Raw genomic sequence first — 23705 nt, 5'->3', positions numbered from 1 at the left:
ACTGATTCCTTTTGTACTTTTCAGTTAAATAACGTAGAAGTAAGAATATTTGCGGGGAAAATATCCTACAGAAGAGATTATATTCCCTACAACCAGATGACAATGTCTGGATTCTCCACCTCATGGGTAGAATTGCACTAAAACTATACCCAGAGATTCAGTAATCGTGCAGTTATTATTGTAATGTGTTAAAACCTTATATAAGTAATGACCACACAATATACATCTACATAATACAAAAATTAAGATAAATACAGTGAGTATATCAATATTTTTATAATAAGATCAATATTTTTTATTATAATGAATATTTTTTAAATCTTTTGTCACTTGACTTCCTTCATGCCTAAGCTGCTAGCGTACGCGCCTTTGGGGTGGGAGATTCGGGTTCGATTCCCGGTGGGAGCGTATGTGGTTTATATTCCACGTTAATCAATAGGCCCACGTCTCATATAGCATCACTGCTGAACGGGACGTTAAACTCAAAATCAACTTAACTCATTTATGACTTATAATATTACAAATTTTACGAGTATGAGCGTTCTGTTTCTGCTCAAGTTCAAGGACATAGTATTAAAATTTTTGCGTAAATCCACATGATCATTATCTTAGCCGTTCACTTAGGAATGTAACAGTCAAAAAATCTTCCTTTCGTACTAGTATTATGATATTATTGTTATACGTATTTATGCTTTTACGTTTGGGCTTAACGACCTTTCTCACCCATTGAGAGAGAGATCTTGTGACGAATGAGAAAATGCAGAAAATTACTCTCATCAAAAACCACATTACCTTCTATTAACAAGAAAGTTATAAAATCTGACCTTGAAAGACAGATTTGACACCTATGTCAAATTCCCATTCCTACACAAAGGAAAAAGATGGTCAGTGTTTTCTAAGTTGCATTTGATAAATACGACGCAAACTCTGTGGTTGGATTCAGGGAAAAGAACGGGAGAAAAATGTCCCTCCTGGACGAATCAAACTCATCCCGAGGCCAGCTACCCAATAAGCAGAGCTAGGGGTAGCCAGGTTTATATATATATAATGCATTTCAAAAACTCTAAGAAACCCCTGAAATTAGAAGTTGGAGTAAGGTTGGAAATGAGGATTGAGGATGCCGGATACACGAGAACTAAATAATTAAGATTTAATTTCATAATTATATACTTTCTCATGTGAATAAATAATCCTCCAACATCAGGCTCTCTGGCATCATACAGACAAAAACACATTCCTCTAGCAGTGTCTAATGTTACAGTATAGTACAGTATAATACGTAACAGTATAGCGATAATAAAATTTTTCGTATAGGTAGATTTTTTTGGTGAAAATATTCCAGGATAGCTAGCACGTACTGTACAAAGCATTATTTAACTGATCCACCACGAGGAAAACTTTCGGAAACGTTAACCTAAAACCTTCTGCGGAAAGGAAAACAGATAATAACAATTTCTTGATACAAAATCTCTGAAAATATAGTTTTTTTTAAATTTCTTACAGAATTGGCAGTTCTGATAAAACAAATGCTCGAAGTTGTGCAGTTAAAAGTTTTTCATTGGATCATTTGAAGGAGAAGAAGAGAATACATTGCGTATTACAAGATTCTTTTGTTCTCAGAGTTCGTTAACTGTAAACTGAAATTATAGCACGACCTCCGTTAAGTGACCTCTTGCTACAAGTGAAAAATAAAAGTACGCCCAGCAGATTTAATGTGTACAATGTATTTTTTCTTTCTTTTCTTCTCACATACGGTAGTACTGCAAAGCAATATACATATAATCACTTCCTTAGAGCTAGAGATACACAAGAAATATTCTATTTGACTGAACCAAGAAATATATTTGCATATTAATATAGATAATCAGAAAAGATTGCTCATGATATTTTCCATGGAAGCAAATTAGTAATCATTGACAAATTTAAACCTCACTGGACCTCCGCATTTTCATTTTGTAGTTGCAGTGGTTTTTTTTTAATTAACAGATACTATATAAATGTTACGATAGTACAATAAATGTTACTTACTTCCTTCTCAAAGTACTGTGTAACGTTCTTTAACTGGATAGACAAAATATTATTGTCTGTTCCCATTTTCAAAAGAAGAAGAAGAAATCAAAATTTGCATTTCTTTTTCAAAATTGTGATTTGAGAGAGTTGATTTGAGTTAATTTTGAATTTAACATTCCTTTCAGCAGCGAGGCTATATGAGACGGGATCTACTGATTAACGTGGAATTCGAACCACACTGTAATTTGAGGAATTACTACCTGCAACATCCCCTTAATCCCATCTAATTATTAGTCGAAGTTATTCTCAGAAAATAGTTTATGAATATTTATATAACAAATCAGGTTTCAAACTTGGTTCAAATAGTTGAAGTAATGCAGAGGTATGTATATTGTACTGTTATTACATGCAAGAACTTATGAAATATGCAATACTAAAACCTCACTCAACCATGAGTCACTATTTAGGATTATTAATCATTACATATTATTCACCATTATCCATTCCTTTCCTTTTCTAAAATGCTTGTCTTTTCCAAAGTTTGGTTATTAACTGCTAATTATTAATGATTATTTTTCAGCAAAAAATATCCACCTTCCTATTGTGCAAATATAAGATAAATAGTAGCTTTTTTGCAATTTTTCTTGGAAAAAACGGAATATTAGGTCTTTGCTATTAATTTGTAAGCTGTAAGTCAAAAGCTAAAACAAATTCATAACACTGATTGTTCCTTCAATTTCACTATTCTTATCAAAAATTACTCAACTAATGTGGTGTTGATAAATAAAGTTTATACCTTTTTGGATTAAAATCAAACAACAATTCTCTAACTTTTCTCACGAAAATTAACTAAATGGCATAACTGAAATTATTTCAAGAGAATATCATCGTTATCCTGGTAAACATCAGAAACTTTAAAAAAGACATGAAACTTGGCATTTTTTCCAGTACGAGGACGTATGCGAGATGAAATACAGTATAGGACTTCTAAGATTGTCACCCGCTACATCGAGTCTGACAATTCTAGAACGTCATGTACAGTATTTTACCTTGCATAACGTCCTCATATTGAAAGAAGTGCCTAGCTTCATTTGTTTTAATTGTTTTATTTTGTGACTTCTATTTGAACGAATGATATGCTTTTAATTAATTGACTTAAATTTATGTAGATTCCTAATAGGCGTGTAAAAGGAGCAAGAAGGTCTAATTTAATAAAATTGTATTACAACGACTGCGCTGTCTATCAGTTGCTAGGCTGGTATTATTGTTCAACAAAAACTACATTCAATTTGAATACTCGGAAATTACGCTTTGAGGAGCTCAAGTAGTAATACCAAACTGTTCTGTGGTAGCAGTTCTCAAGCCTGTATATATAGTATGTAGAAGTCGTTCCTCTTTGCTTTAGAAAATACACGTTTTAAGATAAATGGACAATTATTTTGATCTCCCAGAGTGCATTTTTCAGGAAATAAATCTTTTGTCGAGTTCGCACTTACTGTTCGGAACACTCCGATTCTTGTTACACTAGTTCTTTCTGACAACATAGCATTACTTTCATTAACTTTTTTTTTTTTTTTGGCAAGCAAGATATAACGATCAGTTATTATTTTAATAACGTGTGATAAAAGAAAATGACAACATAGTACTTGTCAGTGCTTCGTTCTAATTTTATTGGAAATTTTTTCCAACGAAGGTTAGTGACTATGTAAAATTAAAAAGAAAAACTGCCAAAAAGAGTAAAATACAATGTTTGACCTTCAAAAACTCACAGTAGAGTATGTTTCTATAATTATTACTTTACAATGCGAATTCGAATGATCTTGCATTGGAAATATCTATGAAGAATACTTCCAGATACTCACAACAACAAAATGTCTAGGTGAACAAACAGCTTGTTGCTAAGCGCATTTTGAGATTATTATTGTTTTTAGTATATTGCGAAATACTGTACGTTGCTAGTTAAAACAACTAATTTGTTTTTGTACCTTTCTCTTAAGTAGAGAAAAAAAGCTAATGATGGCATACTATGAGTACTAATCTTCGAGAAAATACTTATCTCATGACCATGAATTACTTCCACGGACTCTACACTTACTAAACAATAATTTAAAAGGTAACAAGGTTTTTGGAAATTATATTATTGTCAGATGTTGAGTGGAGTGTTTGCTGTAGAACTAGCGACACCAGGTTCTGACGTGACAATGGATTTTGGTCATACCAGACTAATATTGAATGTAATTTCTTAATGAAGGATAAGGTTTTGGTAGCTTTTCATTTTATTTCGCTATCTGAAATGATTTCTTTATCTGAATAATAAAACATAAAATAAATTGTATTTATTTGCTTGTTATTTTGCGTTAACTGCCGTGGTTATACAGGGTGTTTCAAAATGAGTTATCGGAGTTTCAAGGCTTTGTAGTATTTATTACATTTAACACAATTATAAATAATATATAAAATAAAAGAGCAACTCAAACAGTTTCTGCTACAAAGGTTCAATGTGACACCATTCATCACACGGTACACATCGAGTCAATAGGCAAGTTCTTCCTCCCAAACCTTGTTCAGTGTGTTTGGAGTAATTGTTTCAACAACTGCTTCAATTTTCTTTCTTAAATTCCTCAATCTCCTTAAGATTCTCCACACAGACGTAATTAGAATTGCTAATTCACGACTAGCTTTCCGAATTGATTTCTTAGGGCTATGAGTGAAAGACTCTCACCCGTTCAACACATTTTTCAGTCGTTCTTGGTTTAGTCGGGAGGCAGAACACGTGGTTATTAAGTTTCGTTCAACCCAAGATAGTAAAAGTAACCGGTGGTCCTAAATCATCAAGTCCAGTATCCTGATCATTTCTAGACCGCCGGTCGCTTGATGCGAGCAGAAGGTCCCCTGTACACCCCCTCCCCCTCTACTGAAACTAAAAAATGAGCGTTTCAAACAAAATGCCATATCTCCGAAACTAATCAAGATATTAATGAATTTCTTTTTCCAGTTTTATCTCCAAGGTGTTCTTTTGTCTATTCATGCTTTGGATAGACCCAAAAGGTTTTCGGAAAAATTAAATTAAACATTAAAAACTGACATACTTTGTCCTTAATACTTTCTTTTTTGCTCTGTATCTCCCCAATGAGTTGAGATGTGGAAAGAACATCCGTAATTAAATTTGTAGAGCATTACATTATCTTTTCAACGGTACCAATATTGTTAGGTTTACTTCCAAAAAATAGTCATACAGCGAGGTAAGTTTGGAGTTGTTGGAAGTTGGTCTGAGTTTTTGTGACCATCAGAGACAATTGATCGAGATTTTTTTTTTTTTGACTCGATGTAGAGATTCACCACAAATTCTTCTGCACCTTCTATTGTCTCTTCATCCATATTACCAGATCCTATGTTACTTAGCAAGTATAATTTTTTACAATATAGGCTACATTCCATGCTTTCTTTTTTCCAATTCCTGCGAAGAGACTGGTAGTGTCGCTTCCAGTAAATACATGGAACGCTGGCAAGAAATGACATATTTCATCGTTGAGGTCATTCACAATTGTGTGGATCGAAATAAATTGTAATTTTATTGCTGTTCTAGTAGACATCCATATTCTTCTGTCTTAATTGTTTTTAAAAAATGTATAAGGAGAACAGGAACATCGTTGTCTTTGGAGTCAATGAGCAGCCTATTCATGATTATATTTCAGAGATGGTAGTTCTCTCTGTGATGACTCCACGTGAAGTATGTCTGTAAATCAACCTGATGTGATAACTAACTGTTCGTCTTTCAATATTTGCCAGCAGAACCTAATCAGCTCTAAAGAAAGAAATGCTGCGAGGTCAGATTTGTTTTCTGGTAAATCAAGAAAACTTTTCCAATGCTGAGGAAGCGGACAATCTCGACCTTCAATATTTCTCCTGATCTGTCAGTAAATACTTGCTGATCGCCTAAATCTTGTATCTCCTTTAATAGAACATGGACTGTAATGGTCGAATAAATCATCAATTCATGAGCACGCCCTGCTTAGAAAGTTCAGCACACATTTTACAAAAATAACTGCCAAATCATCACCAGTCAGTTAGCAGACATTGGGAAACAGAATGCATGGAACGTATATTTTTAAAAATCATACTTGCTAAGTAATTTAGGATCTTGTAATGTGGATGATAAGACGTGCAGAAGAATTTGTGGTGAATCTCTACACCGATTCACAAAGATCTTCGATCAGTATTATATTTTCTGCTTTTTCATTATGGTAAGATAACATTTTTGTTAAAGAAATAAATTATTTTCAACGACTGGTGGAAATACTGCACGCAAATAGAGTTGAAAAATCTGATTCAAACTGAATATCAACTATAAATGGATTTTAATATTATAAAAGACATCTCTACTTATCTCAAAAGTTTGTAATCCTTAACGCACGGTCGTATCAAGTGACCAGAGATCTAGAAATGATGATGACAGTGCAAGAGAGCTCAAGCGAGAAGGGTGAGAACTTTTCTTCAAATATTGGAAAAGAATCAGCTTTTATCTCGAAAACAAAATCTTCATTGACTGACCTGAGCTGAAATTCAGTGGTGCCATTCGGAGCATCAGCATTCGAAGCAAAGTTCACTTTCCTTCAAACTTACCTCGCTGTACGGCTATTTTTGGAAGTAAACCTAACAATATTGGTACCGTTGGAAAGATAATTTAATGCTCTACAAATTTAATTACGGATGTTCTTTCCATATCTCAACTCACTGGGGAGATACAGAGCAAAATGAAAATATTAAGGACAAAATATGTCAGGTTTAATGTTTAATTTAATTTTTCCGAAAACCTTTTGGGTCTATCCAAAGCATGAAGAGACAAAAGAACACCTTGGAGATAAAACTGGAAAAAGGAATTCATTAATATCTTGATTAGTTTCGGAGATATGGCATTTTGTTTGAAACGCTCATTTTTTAGTTTCAGTAGAGGGGGAGGGGGTGTACAGGGGACCTTCCGCTCGCATCAAGCGACCGGCGGTCTAGAAATGATGAAGATAGTGGACTTGATGATTTAGGACCACCGGTTGCTTTTACTCTCTCGGGTTGATCCAACTTCTTATCTGCCTCTCGACTAGTTGTCCCGTACTCTTCCCTTTGCACAGACAGCCATTTGCAAACTGATGATACCATCTACGGATGTTATTATCACTTGGTAGATTGCAATTCAACTTAATACGGAAAGCACGTTACGCTGTAACTACAGATTCAGTCTTTGCAAAAGGTATAAGACAAAAAAGCTTTCTATTCACTATAGTCACCATATTTGCTACTAGCGCTTTCTAACGGCAGACAGAGGGAAAAGTTCATTCGCATCCATGCGTACAAAACTGCTTGAGTTGCTATTTTATTTTATGTATTATTTGTAAGTTATTTGTAAGCCTTAAAACCCTGATATTTATTTGAAACGTCACAAAACTCAGCAATTTACTGTATGTCAAAATTTTGTCTTAAATAAGAGAAATGATGAAACAATGTAACATCTTCTAGATATTACATCCTAAATGGTCCTGATGTAATGTTCATAACTAAGATAAAGTAAATCAAATGTATTGTATAAATTTAAGTAAATGCGATTGTATTCTAAGTGACTGATCAGTGATGTCTTCATAACCTTGGAATTCCTGACCTAGTGTCAGATTTTTGAGAAAGTTGTTATCTTAAGTGCTTTTTGAGAAAGGATTTTTAAAATTTCAACCAGTAATAGGAATTGGAAAGAGTTAAACTACTACTACTATTATTGTTGCTACTACTATAACAACTACTATTGCTACTAATAGGAACATGCGCAAGGGTGGGTTTTGAGGGTCAGACCTCCAAGATCTTCACTTTTCTCTAAATTTAGTCTAATTTAGGAGCGAATTTGCGAATTTTTAATATGATGTATGTTCATATTGAATATGACACTCCAAAACCTTTGGAGCCCTCCCGAAATAAATTCCTGCATATGTGCCTGACTACTGCTACCACTACTACTACTACTACTACTACTACTACTACTACTATAATAATAATAATAATAATAATAATAATAATAATAATAATAATAATAATAATAATAATAATAATACAGAAGTAATTTGGCTTCTCTTTTATGAACTGGAGATTAACTTTCTTTAGTGAACTATTTCATAGGAGGTTTTCGGAAATCTTGAGGCGAAGCATGAATCTATCCACCAGCGTATTAACCTCCAAGGCTGTAAAAACGGCACAAACTTTAAAGTAAATGTACTATTTATAATTCTCGGATTGCAAGGAAGATTGAAACTTAGAATAGATAATCGTTAAGATGTGCTTAAGAAAATTAAGATAAACCATTTTCGATAAGAAGTTAATGATGAAAGAGTTAACAAAGTTAACCCTCAAATTATAAAACTATCATTAGCTAAAATCTTTAGAGAAGAGGAATTATGCCTATTAGTAATAATAATGATTTCTAGAAATACTGGGGTCTGTTCCATAAATTATTTGTATTGATTTTGAAGTAGCCTATTGCTTAGTGGGCGTGGTTCTGGCTTCCATTACCATTATATATATATATATATATATATATATATATATATATATATATATATATATATATATATATATATATATATATATATATATATATATATATATATATATATATATATATATATATATATATATATATATATATATATATATATATATATATATATATATATATTTTAATGTATAAAAGAGAAGTCATATCTGAGACAGATTAAGCCTATATGCCCACCTCTCATAAATTCTGCTCTAAAAAGGGATGTTAAATTCCAATTTTAAGCATTCTAGTACTTAAATCATTTTGCTTTATAAAGCACCATCATATCATGTGCTAAATATTGATAGGATTGATATATATAGTTAAGTTTCAATCACTTAGAGTGTTAGTTAAATTTCCACTGCTGTTCACCTGCTTCTTAAATGAAATTAGTTTTAAAACCCACTCAAAGAGACAGGATATACACACAGGCAATGAAGCATGCAGTGATGTCAAGGAATGTGTTTATTCAGGTGAAAATGAACAGGTGGTTGCACTGGCAAATTAACTGTAAGTGGAGGTTTCCGTTATCCCATTTCAAATTATACCGAAAGTCTATTGACACTTCATGGGAGAATATTATGTATTGTACTGCCACAGAAGTCATCATCGTCTGGTTTACTGAATTTATGATATTGGGTTGTTACAAAATTAACATGGGATTTGGAAGACCTTGACTTTGACACAACTATTTACTGTATATTGCATGTTGCCTATGTGCATGTTATATAGAGGATACGATTTGAAAGTTTATGTTAATGTCTTTCCGTCGAATACAGTGAAACCTCCCTGAAAGAACACTTCCATAAAAGGGACATTACGTGTGAGAACTCTTCCTTTTGCGGACAATCTCAGCTACGGATACGGACAGTCTTCATTTACTCTAAACGTTTTAGAAACATCTTCATAACGGACAAGAATTATTGTCAGGTCATACTTACCTAGCAAAGAAAATACTTTATACAATTAGAAAATAAATCTCCAATTGATTCCTTCAACTGATTCAGCAGTTGCAAACAAATTTCGATAAATAACTAGTGTCCGTAGAATTACATGGCAGACTTTTCCCCAAGAAACTTATAAACTCTCAAAATTGATCAGTTCTGTCTACATTTTCTGTATTTAATAAATACTTCATGTTGTTATTTGGTTCCCTGTACCTTTAATACAGTCTCTAAGTGAACTACGAGATTTGTATAGGGTAGGGGTTCTCAACCTTTTCCACTAACACTAAACCATATTAATCATTAATACCGCCGTAAGTCGTACGTACCACCAACAGTGGCTCGCGTACCACCAGTAATTCACGTTCTACAGGTTGAGAAACTCTGGTATAGAGTATGATTTGCACTTGAGAAGAAAATTATCACCCAAGCGTTTTGCAGCACACGCCCGTATAAACACATCCTCTAGCAACAGTTTTGTTTCTTTACTGAGAGACTTTTCCTTTCATTTTCCCACACCGTAAAAAATCGTTAATTCAACGACATGCCTATGTGTTAACACGATTGTGTTAAAATATAACACAAACAGGTGGTTAGAACAACTCACTCTCCATTTGGAGTTGTGTGTTTGGAGTTAGATGTCGGTAGTTGAAATGACACAAAGCCTGTGTGTTAAATTAACATATTTTCTAAGTGTAAAATCTTTGGTGTTGTTTTCTGCGTGATTGCCAAATATGTTGGGCATCTAATTATACTACAGACAAACACAGTAGTAAAAAATACGTAAACAAATCCAGGTACTGTATTAGCAAAATTTCAACGTGCAAACCGCGCAATGTGTTCTCAATTGTTTTACATAATGTTTCTGAAGAAATATGTCAACAGTGAGAAACAATACAGTATTACTGTGTCACATCTACACTGCACTAGAGCTTACCAGTCAACATCGTAGACTGTGTTTCAAAAATGGCGGAAAACAAGTAGAAACGCGATTAAGAGGCAAACATACTACCTATAAGGATATAGGTAAGAGTTTCCTATCATTCTTGAACAAGATGGTGAAGGTGTGTTTCGCACCATCAAGAAATACTTCACAATAACTGTTTGAGAGGACGACAAAAAGAGTTTATGAACGATTTCTAAATGAAATGTTCTGTAGTTTACTATTCTTATTTTAAAATTAGAATCGTCGGTAATCGTAAGCATGCACACCACAAGCTCTTCCAACACAGAAAAGTGGTTACATCAACACCGCACACGGAGTTATTCGAACACCGAAATAAATGTCGTAGTAACACAGAAGTGGAGTCGAACTGACACCAAAACGGTGTTAATTTGATGGTCTGGCCTTGAATTTTAACACATCGAGTGTTGAATTAACACCAAAACGGTGTTACTTATAGAATTTGACCTTGAATTATGACAAATTTGTGGTGAAATAATAAGAAAATAATGTTGAAATAACACAGGGTCTGTGTTATATTGATACTTGACATGGTGTAATATCAACACAAAATAATTAACACACTACACACTGTGTTACTTTCTTCGTGTTGGTGCAACACCACCACAAGTAACACTCAACACTTTTCCCCACATTTCCGACCCTGACATGGTGTCGAATCAACACTGAAAATACTAACACAGATCCGGATTTAACACCGCTCAACACCGATTGTGTGTTAAAAACGTAACACACACTGTGTTAAATGCCGACACCGCGGGGTCTGTGTTGAAATAACACCGCATAGTGGTAGTCACGCTGGAACCACTGTCCTGTGTTAAAATTGAGTTGAATTAACACAACCATTTTTTATTGTCTGGTAATTCGAATAGTGAATACAGTATTTCGATATTACCCTATCTTTGCGTTTATAAGAAATGTATTTTCTGTATACTATTTACAATCTCATGAGCTGTAAGCAGGGATTTACGTAGGGTGTGGGTCCTGGGGGCTCCAGATCCCCCGAAATCCAGACTCTTCTGTTAATTTAGTCTAATTTTAGGGGTAATTTTACAAATGTTAACATAATATGTCCTCATATTAAACTTGGATCCCCCGAAATAAATTCTGTGTATGTCCCTGGCTCAAAGTAATTTAAACCTAGTATAACCTGTCTGTAACGGACACCTCTCACTTACAGACAAATAATCATGTCTCATAGGTGTCCGTTAATGAGAGGTTTCAATATACAAGTCATGGTAAATATGCAACGTGCACGTCTCATTTCAGGCTGAGAAGGAATGATGTGCAAGTAAGATTTTCTCCAAACCTACTCGCTATGAATTCGACAACAATATCGAAAAAAAAAAGTTTAAAACACTAAGTGTAGATTTGAAGGAAAATAATGTACGAAATCCTGCTGCGGAGCGGATGACAACGAATTGAAGGCAGTTGTGGAAGCGGATCCGCGTAAACGACACAAAATCACTTCACGTTGATCATTTGACCTTCGCATGGCATTTAGAGCAAATTGGAAAGGTCAGAAAGCTGAACATATGGACGTTAAATAAATTGGCCGAGGTGCGCATAAATCGGTGTTTTGAAGTTTGCTCTACGATGCTCCTGCACAACAACAATGACCCGTTGATAATCCTAGTGGTGCCTAAAGGGGAGGGCACCGGTACCCCATCCCAAAGTCTCGCCTGAGGGGGGCCCCGCCTATAGGTGACGCAAATGATCAATTGATATTTAATCAATATATATAGCTGCGACGACTCCAACAGGTGGACGAAAGGGTCCAATAATGCTGTTAGTAAATGTCTGAGAGGCAACTAACTTTGGTTTCTCGTCGTTTGTGACTAAAGAAAAATAAAGCATTATGGCCGAATAAAATTTTCCTGTCATCAAAGTTTTCCGTTGCAACCTGAATGCAAAAACTTTCTAAATTCTTCAACTTTAAGAGCTCGAGAGCCACTATTGACTACACATCAACACATTATTTTCATACAGTGAACTGATAAAGTACTGTAATTACTATACTCAAATAAGTTTCAGTATTTAAAGCACGTCACGTTAAAACGCTGACAAGGATCTATACAGCTGTTAATGACATTTCACTCATTACGGAGACAAGAAGAAATTATTTCAGCCCAACTTCCTACAGTTGTCAACAACTTCCAGGGAAATGATAAATGTTCTGTCTTTCGAAGTGCCACGAAGGTGTTTGGTCTGTACATTCGTTATTGCGTGTAGTAATCGTCAGGTTAATGTAATGAGCTTCCTGTCTAGGAGACATTATAGTGTTTTTTTTTTTTTTTTTTTTTTTAAGTTGAGGATGAGAATTTTAAAAGGTGTCTCAAATCACTTTGATTATCCGTTTATTTTAAATGAAGCCATTTGTGATTTCAGGTCATTTTCACCTGTAAGAACAAAAATGTAAAATGTACCCTTTTTGTACGAATAATTTTTTTGAACCTTTTAAAAGATTAGTTCTATCAAATAGTATCTATAGTCAGATTTACAGTGAATTCATATTGAATTTCGAAAATACTTTAATTCATAATGTTTTGAAAATTCCATAGTATTAAGAAATCATTCATTTAGTTTCTCATTAAGGAACAATACAGTGATTTCCACGTACTTTCGACTTTCATCGATTTTTTTTTTAAAAAAAAAAGAATGTATGAAAGGAACACTTTTTAGTGAGGTTGCAGACTTCTCAGAGAGTAAAAGGGAAGATTTTACGAAGTGACCTGGATAGACCTATGACCCAATCTGAGCCGGACAAATCCATGACCAGAAGTGATCCGATAGGACCCGGAGACATAACATGGAGAGTATGAGTAAAACTACAAATGAAATTCTAACAAACATGATTCCCCCCTCTCTCATTGCCTTTCAACTAAATATACTTTTTCCGCTTGTTGTTTGCGTCTGCGTGTGTGTCAGGTACTATACTGAAAGATAACTACGAAGTTTATTATTATTATTATTATTATTATTATTATTATTATTATTATTATTATTATTATTATTATTATTATTATTATTATTATTATTATTATTATTATTATTATTATTATTATTATTATTATTATTAGAGTACAAACGCGCCAGAATGACAGAAAAGTTAAGCTACTTGTATTTCTTATGAGGGACAGTCAAAGTTTAATCCACCTGTATAACTTGTAGTTTAGAATATGCTGCTGAGCCCAAAGAGTGTTTTGTACAGGCTATGTTCAAAATTGCTATGGGAACACGAATAAATATGAAATTATATTTGAAATATTGCTGCAGAGATTATATTTCGACTGCTTCTCGGTCGCTGAGTCTGTCTGGGTCTGAGAAGTGAAACCCAGATCAGAATGACTCGGACTAAAGTTGTGACCAAAGTGACCCGGCGGTCCATGATCCATTCTATCACTTTCTTGATATCAAGACAATGGACAGCGGCTAAATCCACGTAAATGTGTTTTAATATTTAAGGAGGGTCGAGTTGGGGTGTTAAGGTGACAATCACGATAATTGTTCGACTCTTATCATAATTGCTCATTCTGGATAAAATGAATGTAAAATGGGAGTGATTTCACAATTGATCAAGACCATACTATTAAGTGTAAATATAACACAACATGGAAAAAAATTAAATGAAATGAATTTTTTTTTAGTTTTACGTCCCACCATTATGCCGGTTAGGCTAAAGGAGACGGTGATGATGAGTAAGGAATGAAATGGTGGAATGAAGAAAGTGGGAGGAAACGGGAGAACCCCGAGAAAACCTACGCACACGGTGTTTGTCCACCACAAAATTCACTTGGCGGGAGCAGGGTTTAAACCCGAGACCCCTAGCATCAGAGGTGAACGCTCTACCACTGAGCCACCGCGAACACAACACGGAGTTCGTTCGCATTATTCGTTGCACGTCACAATGACCAATATTTCCTCAGATAGTGTAGACTTGTGTCTGGCCTACACGCACGGAAATCTGAACCTTTGTCATGGGCGCCCGAACAAAATTTTCTAGGGGGGTCCATCTCTCTGCTTGCTATATTTCGTCTAGTATTTAATATATGTGGTTTGCTATATTACATGTAGCCTACATTTTCGTGATTCAGGGAGGCCGGGCCCACCTTCAAACGCCAATGTGGTATTGACTTTCAAAGATGGACAAAAGAGGGGGTTTATGAAACAAATCCAAAACTTCCTGGATTCTTTTTTTTTTTTTCAGTGGTTTATGAGAGAAATATAATCTTTGTGTGTGCGAGCAAATATCCACAAAAGGCGATATTTCCCCCCTATGTTAAAACAAGGCTATTGTGATGTTCAGATAACACGCTGAAGAATTCTTAGCGTATTTACTGCCTGACGAATCAGTGCTTTTTACCTAATGTTGCAGAGCCATTTGTTTGATAAACACAGAAAAACCATTAAAATTCCACGCAGGACAGCATTATTAAGTTCGACAACACTTAGCCAACTATGGATACTCATATAGATTCAAATGCTTACGCAGTACTGAACTTTAAGGTGTGAAGGTTATCACGCAACAAAAGACAAAGGTGCGTGACAAAAGATAAAGTATATGTTTCCATTGTGTTCGAAACAATTGACGAACATAAACGCCTAATGCGGAAATATTGCCAAGATTCTTTCTTTCTTTTTCTTTTTCTTTTAAAGTCCTGTTCCTTAAAATTGTCTTCTCATGAACTGACTGCGCATCTTACGTAACAAAGTTAATAAACAACATTTTTTTTCTTTACAAGTTGTCGTGAAGACATCCAAATGAGGGGAGGGGGGAAGGGTATGAAATACTACACAATTACTCGTATCTTACAGATTAACAACTTTCTGTTTACCTCAAGGTTTTGGTTTTTTGTTCTTTTAAATTGTACATATTTACAACCAATTTGAAATCTTTGGTTTACGCTCTTCTAGCATAAAGGACACTAGGTAAGAGAAGAACACAAGTGAAATTAAAAGGAATTTGACTAAAGGATTTGGAGAAAGCAATTAGGAATAGTTTTATTGTATTAGAGAACAACTGTCATTATGATAGGTCAGATTTCTCAGAAGAAAAACATACAACTTTAAATGCTTTGAACGAAGCCAACAGTAGTATAAAAATGCTCAGTTATATAAAATGAACTTGCCATATGAAACAGAAATGTATTCTTCATGCTCGATCATTAAAAAAAAATAATAATAAAGACTTTTGTATTTTATGGTTATATACGTAAAAAATAAAAAGCTTTCATAGTCATAATATAAAATTAAATGCTATGTAATTTGTATGTAAGTAATTAATATACGGAACGTCTAAATAATGCAAAAAGTACTAAAAGTAGTAAAATGTATCATAAAAACAATAACATCTGTAATACCTCATTTGACAGATAGAAATGACATGTAGGTACTACTGTTAACATAGTTCAAGAAACAATATTGTCGAAAATAACGATAGATGACGTGTAAATTATTGATAACCAAAAATTTTCTGTGAAGATCCTGTTTTCTTGGCAAATTTATGTCGTTGTTCTTTAAGGTAACTAGAATGGAAGCAGCAATTTGATTGGATAGCCATGGGGTCGCAAATGTACCATTCTAAAGTTGAAAGGATAAAACTTGCCGAATTTACAGCCCATAAGAACTGCTTGACTTGAGTGATATGTAGTCACCGCATCGGTTCCCTATGAGAAAAATTAAAAAAAAAAAAAAACTTTAATTTTTCGAAAATCCTGATAGACATGAAATGATCGACCTCCGTTTGAAAAAGTAGAGTTTTCTTGTCATTGTACGAATCGAACAACTTGTTGTAAGGAATTGTTGTTCCAAAATAAATAAATAAATAAAAGGTTGGACTAAAGCAAAATCTAAATTTTCTTACTCATAGCCTTTTAAAAACTACTTATTCAATTGGTTAAACTATTTCAGGGGAGATTGGATCCAGAAACCGATGTAAATTATGTAAGGATTCATGTCAAATTTAATACTAACTTCAAAAAATACCCAGCAGAAGAAAATATATAGTTTTATTTTAGTGATACACTTTCATTGTATTACATTTAAGAAACAATCATTAAGAATAGTTGGAAGTTCTTGCATTTGGTTCCCCCGCATCAAAAAAATTCCGACAGCTAACGCCGAGCAGTTAGGCCACCCAATATACACATTCTTTTCCCATAATCGTGTCAGGTTAAGAGTCCCCCTTTTTCTCCTCCTTTCTTCTCTCCTATACTGAAATTAGCTAACAACATGAGTGCAATTCTTATTTCAAACTAGACATGTATTAGTTTCGATAAAATTAAATAACAAAACCGAGGCGAAACAAGATTCATAGGTTGATGTATAGAGAAACTGAAATACACACAATGAAAAATTGAAACCAATTGATGTCTATTACACAGAGATTCAGAAATGAGGCAAAGAAAGAGAGAGGAGAGGAGAGAAGAAGGGAAAGAAAAGGGAGAACAGATGAAACTCAGAAACTCAAACGTAGTAAGAAAAGAACCTAACATTATAAAGTACTCTTTTCAGAAATCCAACAGTATTATAGAAATAACGTTTGTTTTTACATATTTTTCCAGAACTATTCGAATATATAGAGGATGTTTTAAATGTTTATTATGTCACTTTCATAATGGATAACATACTAAATTTCATGTAGAACTGTAGATCTCCGAGACACGTCTAGGATAATGTCAAAAGTTTAACACACATGCTTTGTTTCCGCGTGGTTCGATTACAAATTCGGTAGTGTTCATTGGACGTACTGTTCCAAAATACATTCTAATATACCCAGTAGATAGCGTTGGTCATATCCTCGATTTCAGACTACTAATGCAAATTGAACAAAAAAGAAAAAAAATGAAACGAAAAGAAAAGAGAAAGAAAGAAAGAGAAAATTGAAGAGTTCTATTTTACTGCTAAATTTCTATCAGAAATACCCTATATTAAAAGTTCAAACTGTATCGTCACGAAAAGTTACAAATGCTGGAAAGGAAAAGTTTATGTTCCTCATAAATGTAACATGTTTCAAATTTCAACATGAAAAAAAAAAACGGATTGAATTATAGGATGGGAACCAATTTTGTGTCGAACTAGTATAAATAAAATTTTGTTTTCAAATAACCAAAGAGGTTACAATTTTCTAGTATTTTCCGAAGATTTATATGTTCCAAACATCCAGCATTGATTTCATCTCTTCCACATATAACGTAATTTGCACAGATAAAATGAACACGCTAAGAGCTCAAACAGATCATCGTGTCAGTCGGATGATGTTGGTTAGGTTATAGGCCACCACTGGGTGGAGGATTCAAATCCGTAGTGACCTGGTAATTCGACAGAGACTTGGTAACCCCGAGGATAAAAAAGAGATTTTACCTAATCCCTTGCGTTTAAACAGTATTTCTGTTAGAGATCACCAGGACTGGAGATGTTATCCCCAGAGCACGAAAAACACGACGCCGAAGTTAACAGTTAATTAGATTCTCCAGACCAGGTATATCGGGCTCTTGCTCCGTTTTAACTTTGGAACATGAAGTGTGTGTGAGAGAGAGAAAGAGAGAGGGGGAGAAGTGAAACATGCAAAGACAGGATAGGGAAACATCAAGAAAGAGAGAGGGGAACGAATACAAATGTAAAACATACTTAACATTGCAGTGTATGATGTAGAACTCCCACACTGTTTACTCGAACTATCGCCAGTGATGCCTTGTAAGTTCTCCATCAGAAGATAAATCTTTGCAGCCATCATTTTATGCGAAAAAATCATACTACTTGATGGAGAATCGAACCAAGATTTTCCATTTGGAAGTCTTGCACGTTACCACTACACCATCGATTGCTTTAGCCTAACTTTGTTTAGCAAATGGTGTAGTGGGTCTTTCTGAGAACGATAACATCAAAAGTGTATATTGCATATATTCGACACAAAATTTGTTCCCATCCTATAATTCAATCCGTTTTTTTTTTCACATTGAAATTTGAAACATGTTTCATCTATAAGGAATATAAAATTTTCCTTTCCAGCATTTGTAACTTTTCGTGACGATACAGTTTGAACTTTTAATATAGGGTATTTCTGATAGAAATTTAGCAGTAAAATAGAACTCTTCAATTTTCTCTTTCTTTCTTTCTCTTTTCTTTTCGTTTCATTTTATTCTTTTTTGTTCAGTTTGTATTAGTAGTCTGAAATCGAGGATATGACCAACGCTATCTACTGGGTATATTAGAATGTATTTTGGAACAGTACGTCCAATGAACACTACCGAATTTGTAATCGAACCACGCGGAAACAAAGCATGTGTGTTAAACTTTTGACATTATCCTAGATGTGTCTCGGAGATCTACAGATCTATATGAAATTTAGTATGTTATCCATTATGAAAGTGACATAATAAACATTTAAAGCATCCTCTATATATTCGAATAGTTCTGAAAAAATATGTAAAAACAAACGTTATTTCTATATTACTGTTGGATTTCTGAAAAGAGTACTTTATAATGTTAGGTTCTTTTCTTACTACGTTTGAATTCCAGAGTTTCATCTGTTCTCTCTTTTCTTTTTCTTATTCTCTCCTCTTCTCTCTCTCTCTCTCTCTCAATTTCTCTGCCTCATTTCTGAATCTCTGTGTAATAGACATCAATTGGTTTCAATTTTTAATTGTGTATGTTTCAGTTTCTCTATACATCAACCTATGAATCTTGTTTCGCCTCGATTTTGTAATTTAATTTTATCGAAACTAATACATGTCTAGTTTGAAATAAGAATTGCGCTCATGTTGTTAACTAATTTCAGTATAGGAGAGAAGAAAGGAGAAGAGAAAGGGGGTTTCTTTACCTGACACGATTATGGGATAAGAATGTGTATATTGGGTGGCCTAACTGCATGGCGTTAGCTGTCGCAATTTTTTGATGCGGAGTGTACCAATGATCTCTAATATGAACTTCCTCGTGGCTCTAAGGGGCTGCGGTGATTCAGTGGTAGAGTGTTCACCTCTGGTGCATTGGAGTTCCTTGTTCGAATTAAGCTACTTCCACGTGAACTGTGTAATGAACAAACACCGTGTAGGTTGGGTTTTCTCGGAGTTCTCTTCCATTTTCCCTTTTTCTTCCATTTTCTTTATTCCACCATTTCATTCATTTCTCATCATCACTGTCTCCTTTAGCCTAGCCGACATATCTGTGGGACGTAAAACTTAATCTTTTTTCGTTTATTCCAATATTTTTTTCCTACACAAGTTGGTCTTTCCTTGTCACTCCTCTCCATGACTGCTCACCTTAAATGGCTACAAATTGTCTGTTTCTTAAGTAGATACTCGACTCTTTTCTATTTATTTATTTAAACTATTCAATATGCTCAACCCATTTCACATTAAAAAGAAACACAATGAAAGATAAAGTGGAATTCTTGAAAGGAAGTAGTTTAAGGCTTAAGATATCGTTCTAGCAGCCAAGGTCGACGGATACAAGATTCGAAGTGTGGACGTCTTGTTTTTGAAGTAAGTACGGTAATTGTTCACCCATATCCACGTCGGTATATTAACTTCACATTTTTTCACCTAATACTCGTTACTGAAAGGTTAATTTAAAATTTATTTTATATAACTTAACGTACAAATAATAAAGTCTTCATAAACTATTATCAATGTTACAATTATCAACCAGTAAAATACAATAGTGTTAATTGATTAATTATAACTTAGATTTTCTTACCAAGGAGTCTTATGCAAGAAGAACAGCAGGAACATGCAGTAGAGTTTGGCTTGATGTACCCTTCTTTGCAGTCTTCCAATTTGATTTCAGGGCATTTAATTTTCGAACAAGCATCCGCTGAACACAAAGATGCAGCATTAGCTACTTCAAATACTGTTGTTATTAAAGCCAGCACTGCAAAAAAGAGAAAGCAAAGAAATATGCTTAGTTTTGAATCAAGAATAATGCAATTTATTTATTTTAGTAGTCTTGTCAGTAAGGTAAGATAATTTTTAATATTATTGAAAATATAAATCTGTTGCACTGAACAAGAAAGAAAAAAATAACATACTGTAAGATTTTTAAAGGTAGTTTCATTAACCCCCCTTTGTTTTAAGCTCTCAGATTATGTGGACGGGTTAAAGTTGCAGTGGTGTAAGTCACTTTTTGTTTTCCAGAAATCAAGTTAATTAAAAGTCTAATAAATTCCGGAACAAAACAGTTGCTTCCTTCACCACTAGAACTTCCATTGTCATTTGCTAACAATTGAATGAAGCTCCGACTTACGTTTTATGCTCTTACGACTTCTCTAGATTTGGTTTCTATGTCTGTCTTCTTTTCTGAAATAGTGGCTTGCACCACTGTAACTTTAACTCGGCCATATGAGACTGACCTACTGTTTACAGTGGGATCCGAAACATTATGGATCTTTATATCTTATACAAGTACTCACGCCGAGAATCGAACTCGGGGCCGGGTGTGTCACTTGACGGCTTTAATAAAGGGGAAACCTTCTTGAGTATTATGAAATCAAGAACAGCTGGATAGATGATGTAATATCACACTTCGTCATGTATTGCAATTCCAGACACTATATCCTCTGTCATGTGGTTGTAACCTAACGGTAATACTAGTAATAATTAAACTTGATGTGACAGGATTATATCTATAAAAATCGTAGTATGATAAATCATTTTTCATGGTATTTTGACATTATAACATAAGGACGGCACCATGATGTTATTACCGTAATGGCATTAAAAGATACGTAATATCACTAACCACAAAGTTAATGTATGTAGGTAGTTTCAATGTCGTATTCAAGTTATTATGTACAGATTTAAACAATGTTTATGCAAGCTATATTACAAAGCAAAATACCGAAAAAGAATGTCTTGGATCATTTAAATTGACTCAAAATTTCAAAATATTTACATGTTTCATTGTCATTATGTCGAAGACACAATTTTTGAATTCATTCAGAAAGTCGTATATTTTGATACAATTGCTTTTTTTAAAAAAGGAAATTTAATTTAATCTAGTACTCGTCACATACTAGCAAGGTGCAGAAAGACTCAGTTTTTTTTATATATACTTACGAAAATATTTCTCTGTTTCTTCTATTATATCGGCCGTTGGCCAGGTTAAGTTTGCCTAGTTCAGAATAAATAGTAACAGAAACACATACGAAAATAAATCATGCTTGTAGCCTACCATCCAAATAGTGTGCAACGAATCGGCAATATGTACGAAGAGGTTTTTAAGAATTGTGCCTGATTTTGTATCACTTTTTCAGTTTAACATTGCCAAATCGCTAAATGTAAAAAAGCACTAGTGCTAGAAAAGTAATGGAACTGATAACATCAGTATGTACGAACCGACAACGTTCGTACATAATGTTGTTTGAACTTGTTCCAGTTGATACACAATTATTGAGAGCGTCTGAAGTGAAGTTTGGTTTCTGAGGTGCGTTGCGAAACAGGAATGTCATTTAGGAGGGCAGGAGGGGGCAATTGCCCCCCAAGAGTTTGAGGAACACATATACTTTAATCGATTGCCTACTAATATACTAAAGTACAAAACATGAAAGTCTTAGGTCATTGGTGCTCTTGCTTCTCTCAAGCAAAGTCTGAAATGACGACCCTGTTGCGAAAATTGAAGCGACAAAAGTTTGAACGAAGTTGAGCCATCAAAGTTTGTGTACAACTTGAAGAATCAGCTGCTATGACTTTCGAAAAGCTATAAAGGACTTATGAAGGACATTTCCTATTCAGAGGACAAACGTTTACATGACACAATTTCTTTTTAGATGGTCGACAACAAGTGGAAGAAGAACCTGGTGCGAAAAGACTTTCAACTACAAAAACGGATGACAATGTGGGAAGAGTGAAACGAAGTTTTTTATGAGGTCAGATCATATTGGTGATGACAATGTTCAGTAGTGAATTAAATTTGAAGGTATTTACCGTCCACCATGTTTTAACACCTGATTTGACTTTGGACATGAAAAAAGTATGCGCCATGAAGGCTCCTAAGAACTTCACAACTGAAGAGAAAACCAATCGGAGGGATGTGTCTTATCTTCTGAACCACCTTGAGAGGGAGCCAGCATTCTTTAGTCACGTTATCACAGGTAATGAATTATTGATTTTTGAGTACGATTCCGAAATAAAATCCCAAAGTCGGGAGTGGTAAATTGCAAATTCTCCCCGACCCAAGTGAGCGAGAATGAGCAAATCCAAAATCAAATTGATGTTTTTTTTTTTTTTTTTTTTTTTTTTTTTTTTTTTTTTTTACAGTCGAGGGTTGAGGGTTGATCCACGAGTACTGTGTGCTACTAGGACAAACTGCCAATCAAAATTTTTGTCGGGAAGTCCTTGAAACGCTCAGGAAAAGGGAGACACACCTACAACCATGCAATGGACGCATATGATTTTATACCATATGATACTGTAGTATCCATCAATAAATTTTTCCGAGGGGAAAAAAAGCATTTCTGTACTTCCTCAGACCCCCTATTCGTCGGATCTCAACTCTTGGGACTTCTTTTTATTCAATAGAACCATATTCGTTTATAAATTTGCCGAAATCGTACTGTAATATAAAGCATACATTTTTTCTAACAGGAGATACATCTAATGAATTTGTGTATTGTTTCGTTAAATGAAAAGGTACTAGACGAGGACGGACTAAGTTGTTGTTAACGTGAAAGTAGATTTCCGATAGTAGGTTTTGTGAGTCAATGCAACTATGTATCAACTTATGTAGAAAGCACAAATAAGAGTGAGTTCTCATAGTTTTAAGTGACTAGTGAGTAGTGTTGTATGAGTTTTGTGTATTTTTCATATCTTGAATGGATGCCTGATTCTTTATAGATTATAAATCGTACAAATTTAGATTGTATTACTTCAAGTTTACTTGAATCGATTTTAGTACAGGGATTCCGAATTATCGCTGCATATTCTAGTTTATAGCGCACATAAGTAGAATAAAGTATTATAAGAACATCACGATTTCCGAATGCATTTCATTACAAATCCAGGATTTCTATACGCTTCACATATTATTTGCTTAATATGAAGGTCAAATGAAAGATTTGATCTTATTGTCACTCCAAGATCGTGGACATGATCAACTCTCTTTAATAAAGTATTATCGATTTGATATTGAAATTGAAAAGAGTAAGTTTTTCTAGTGTACGAAACTGCGCTGCATTCTTTCGCATTTAACAACAGTTCGCTTATTTTACACCATTCATGAA

General features: G+C 34.2%; 1 protein-coding gene across 1 annotated transcript in view; it reads right to left on the bottom strand.

The window, feature by feature from the left end:
* LOC145668438 (uncharacterized) overlaps window positions 1-23705 on the bottom strand; it is a 128966-nt gene that overhangs the window by 73784 nt on the left and 31477 nt on the right. The window contains exon 2 of the mRNA XM_081736302.1: window positions 20186-20359. Within this exon, the coding sequence (XP_081592428.1) occupies window positions 20186-20359 (174 nt within the window). The remainder of the gene's footprint in view (window positions 1-20185; window positions 20360-23705) is intronic.

Source organism: Thermobia domestica, chromosome 13 (genome assembly GCF_964235325.1).
Source record: "Thermobia domestica chromosome 13, izTheDome1.hap1.1, whole genome shotgun sequence".
NCBI lineage: Eukaryota > Metazoa > Arthropoda > Insecta > Zygentoma > Lepismatidae > Thermobia > Thermobia domestica.
Note: the sequence above shows the minus strand (reverse complement) of the source record. Positions and strands in the feature narration are given on the sequence as shown.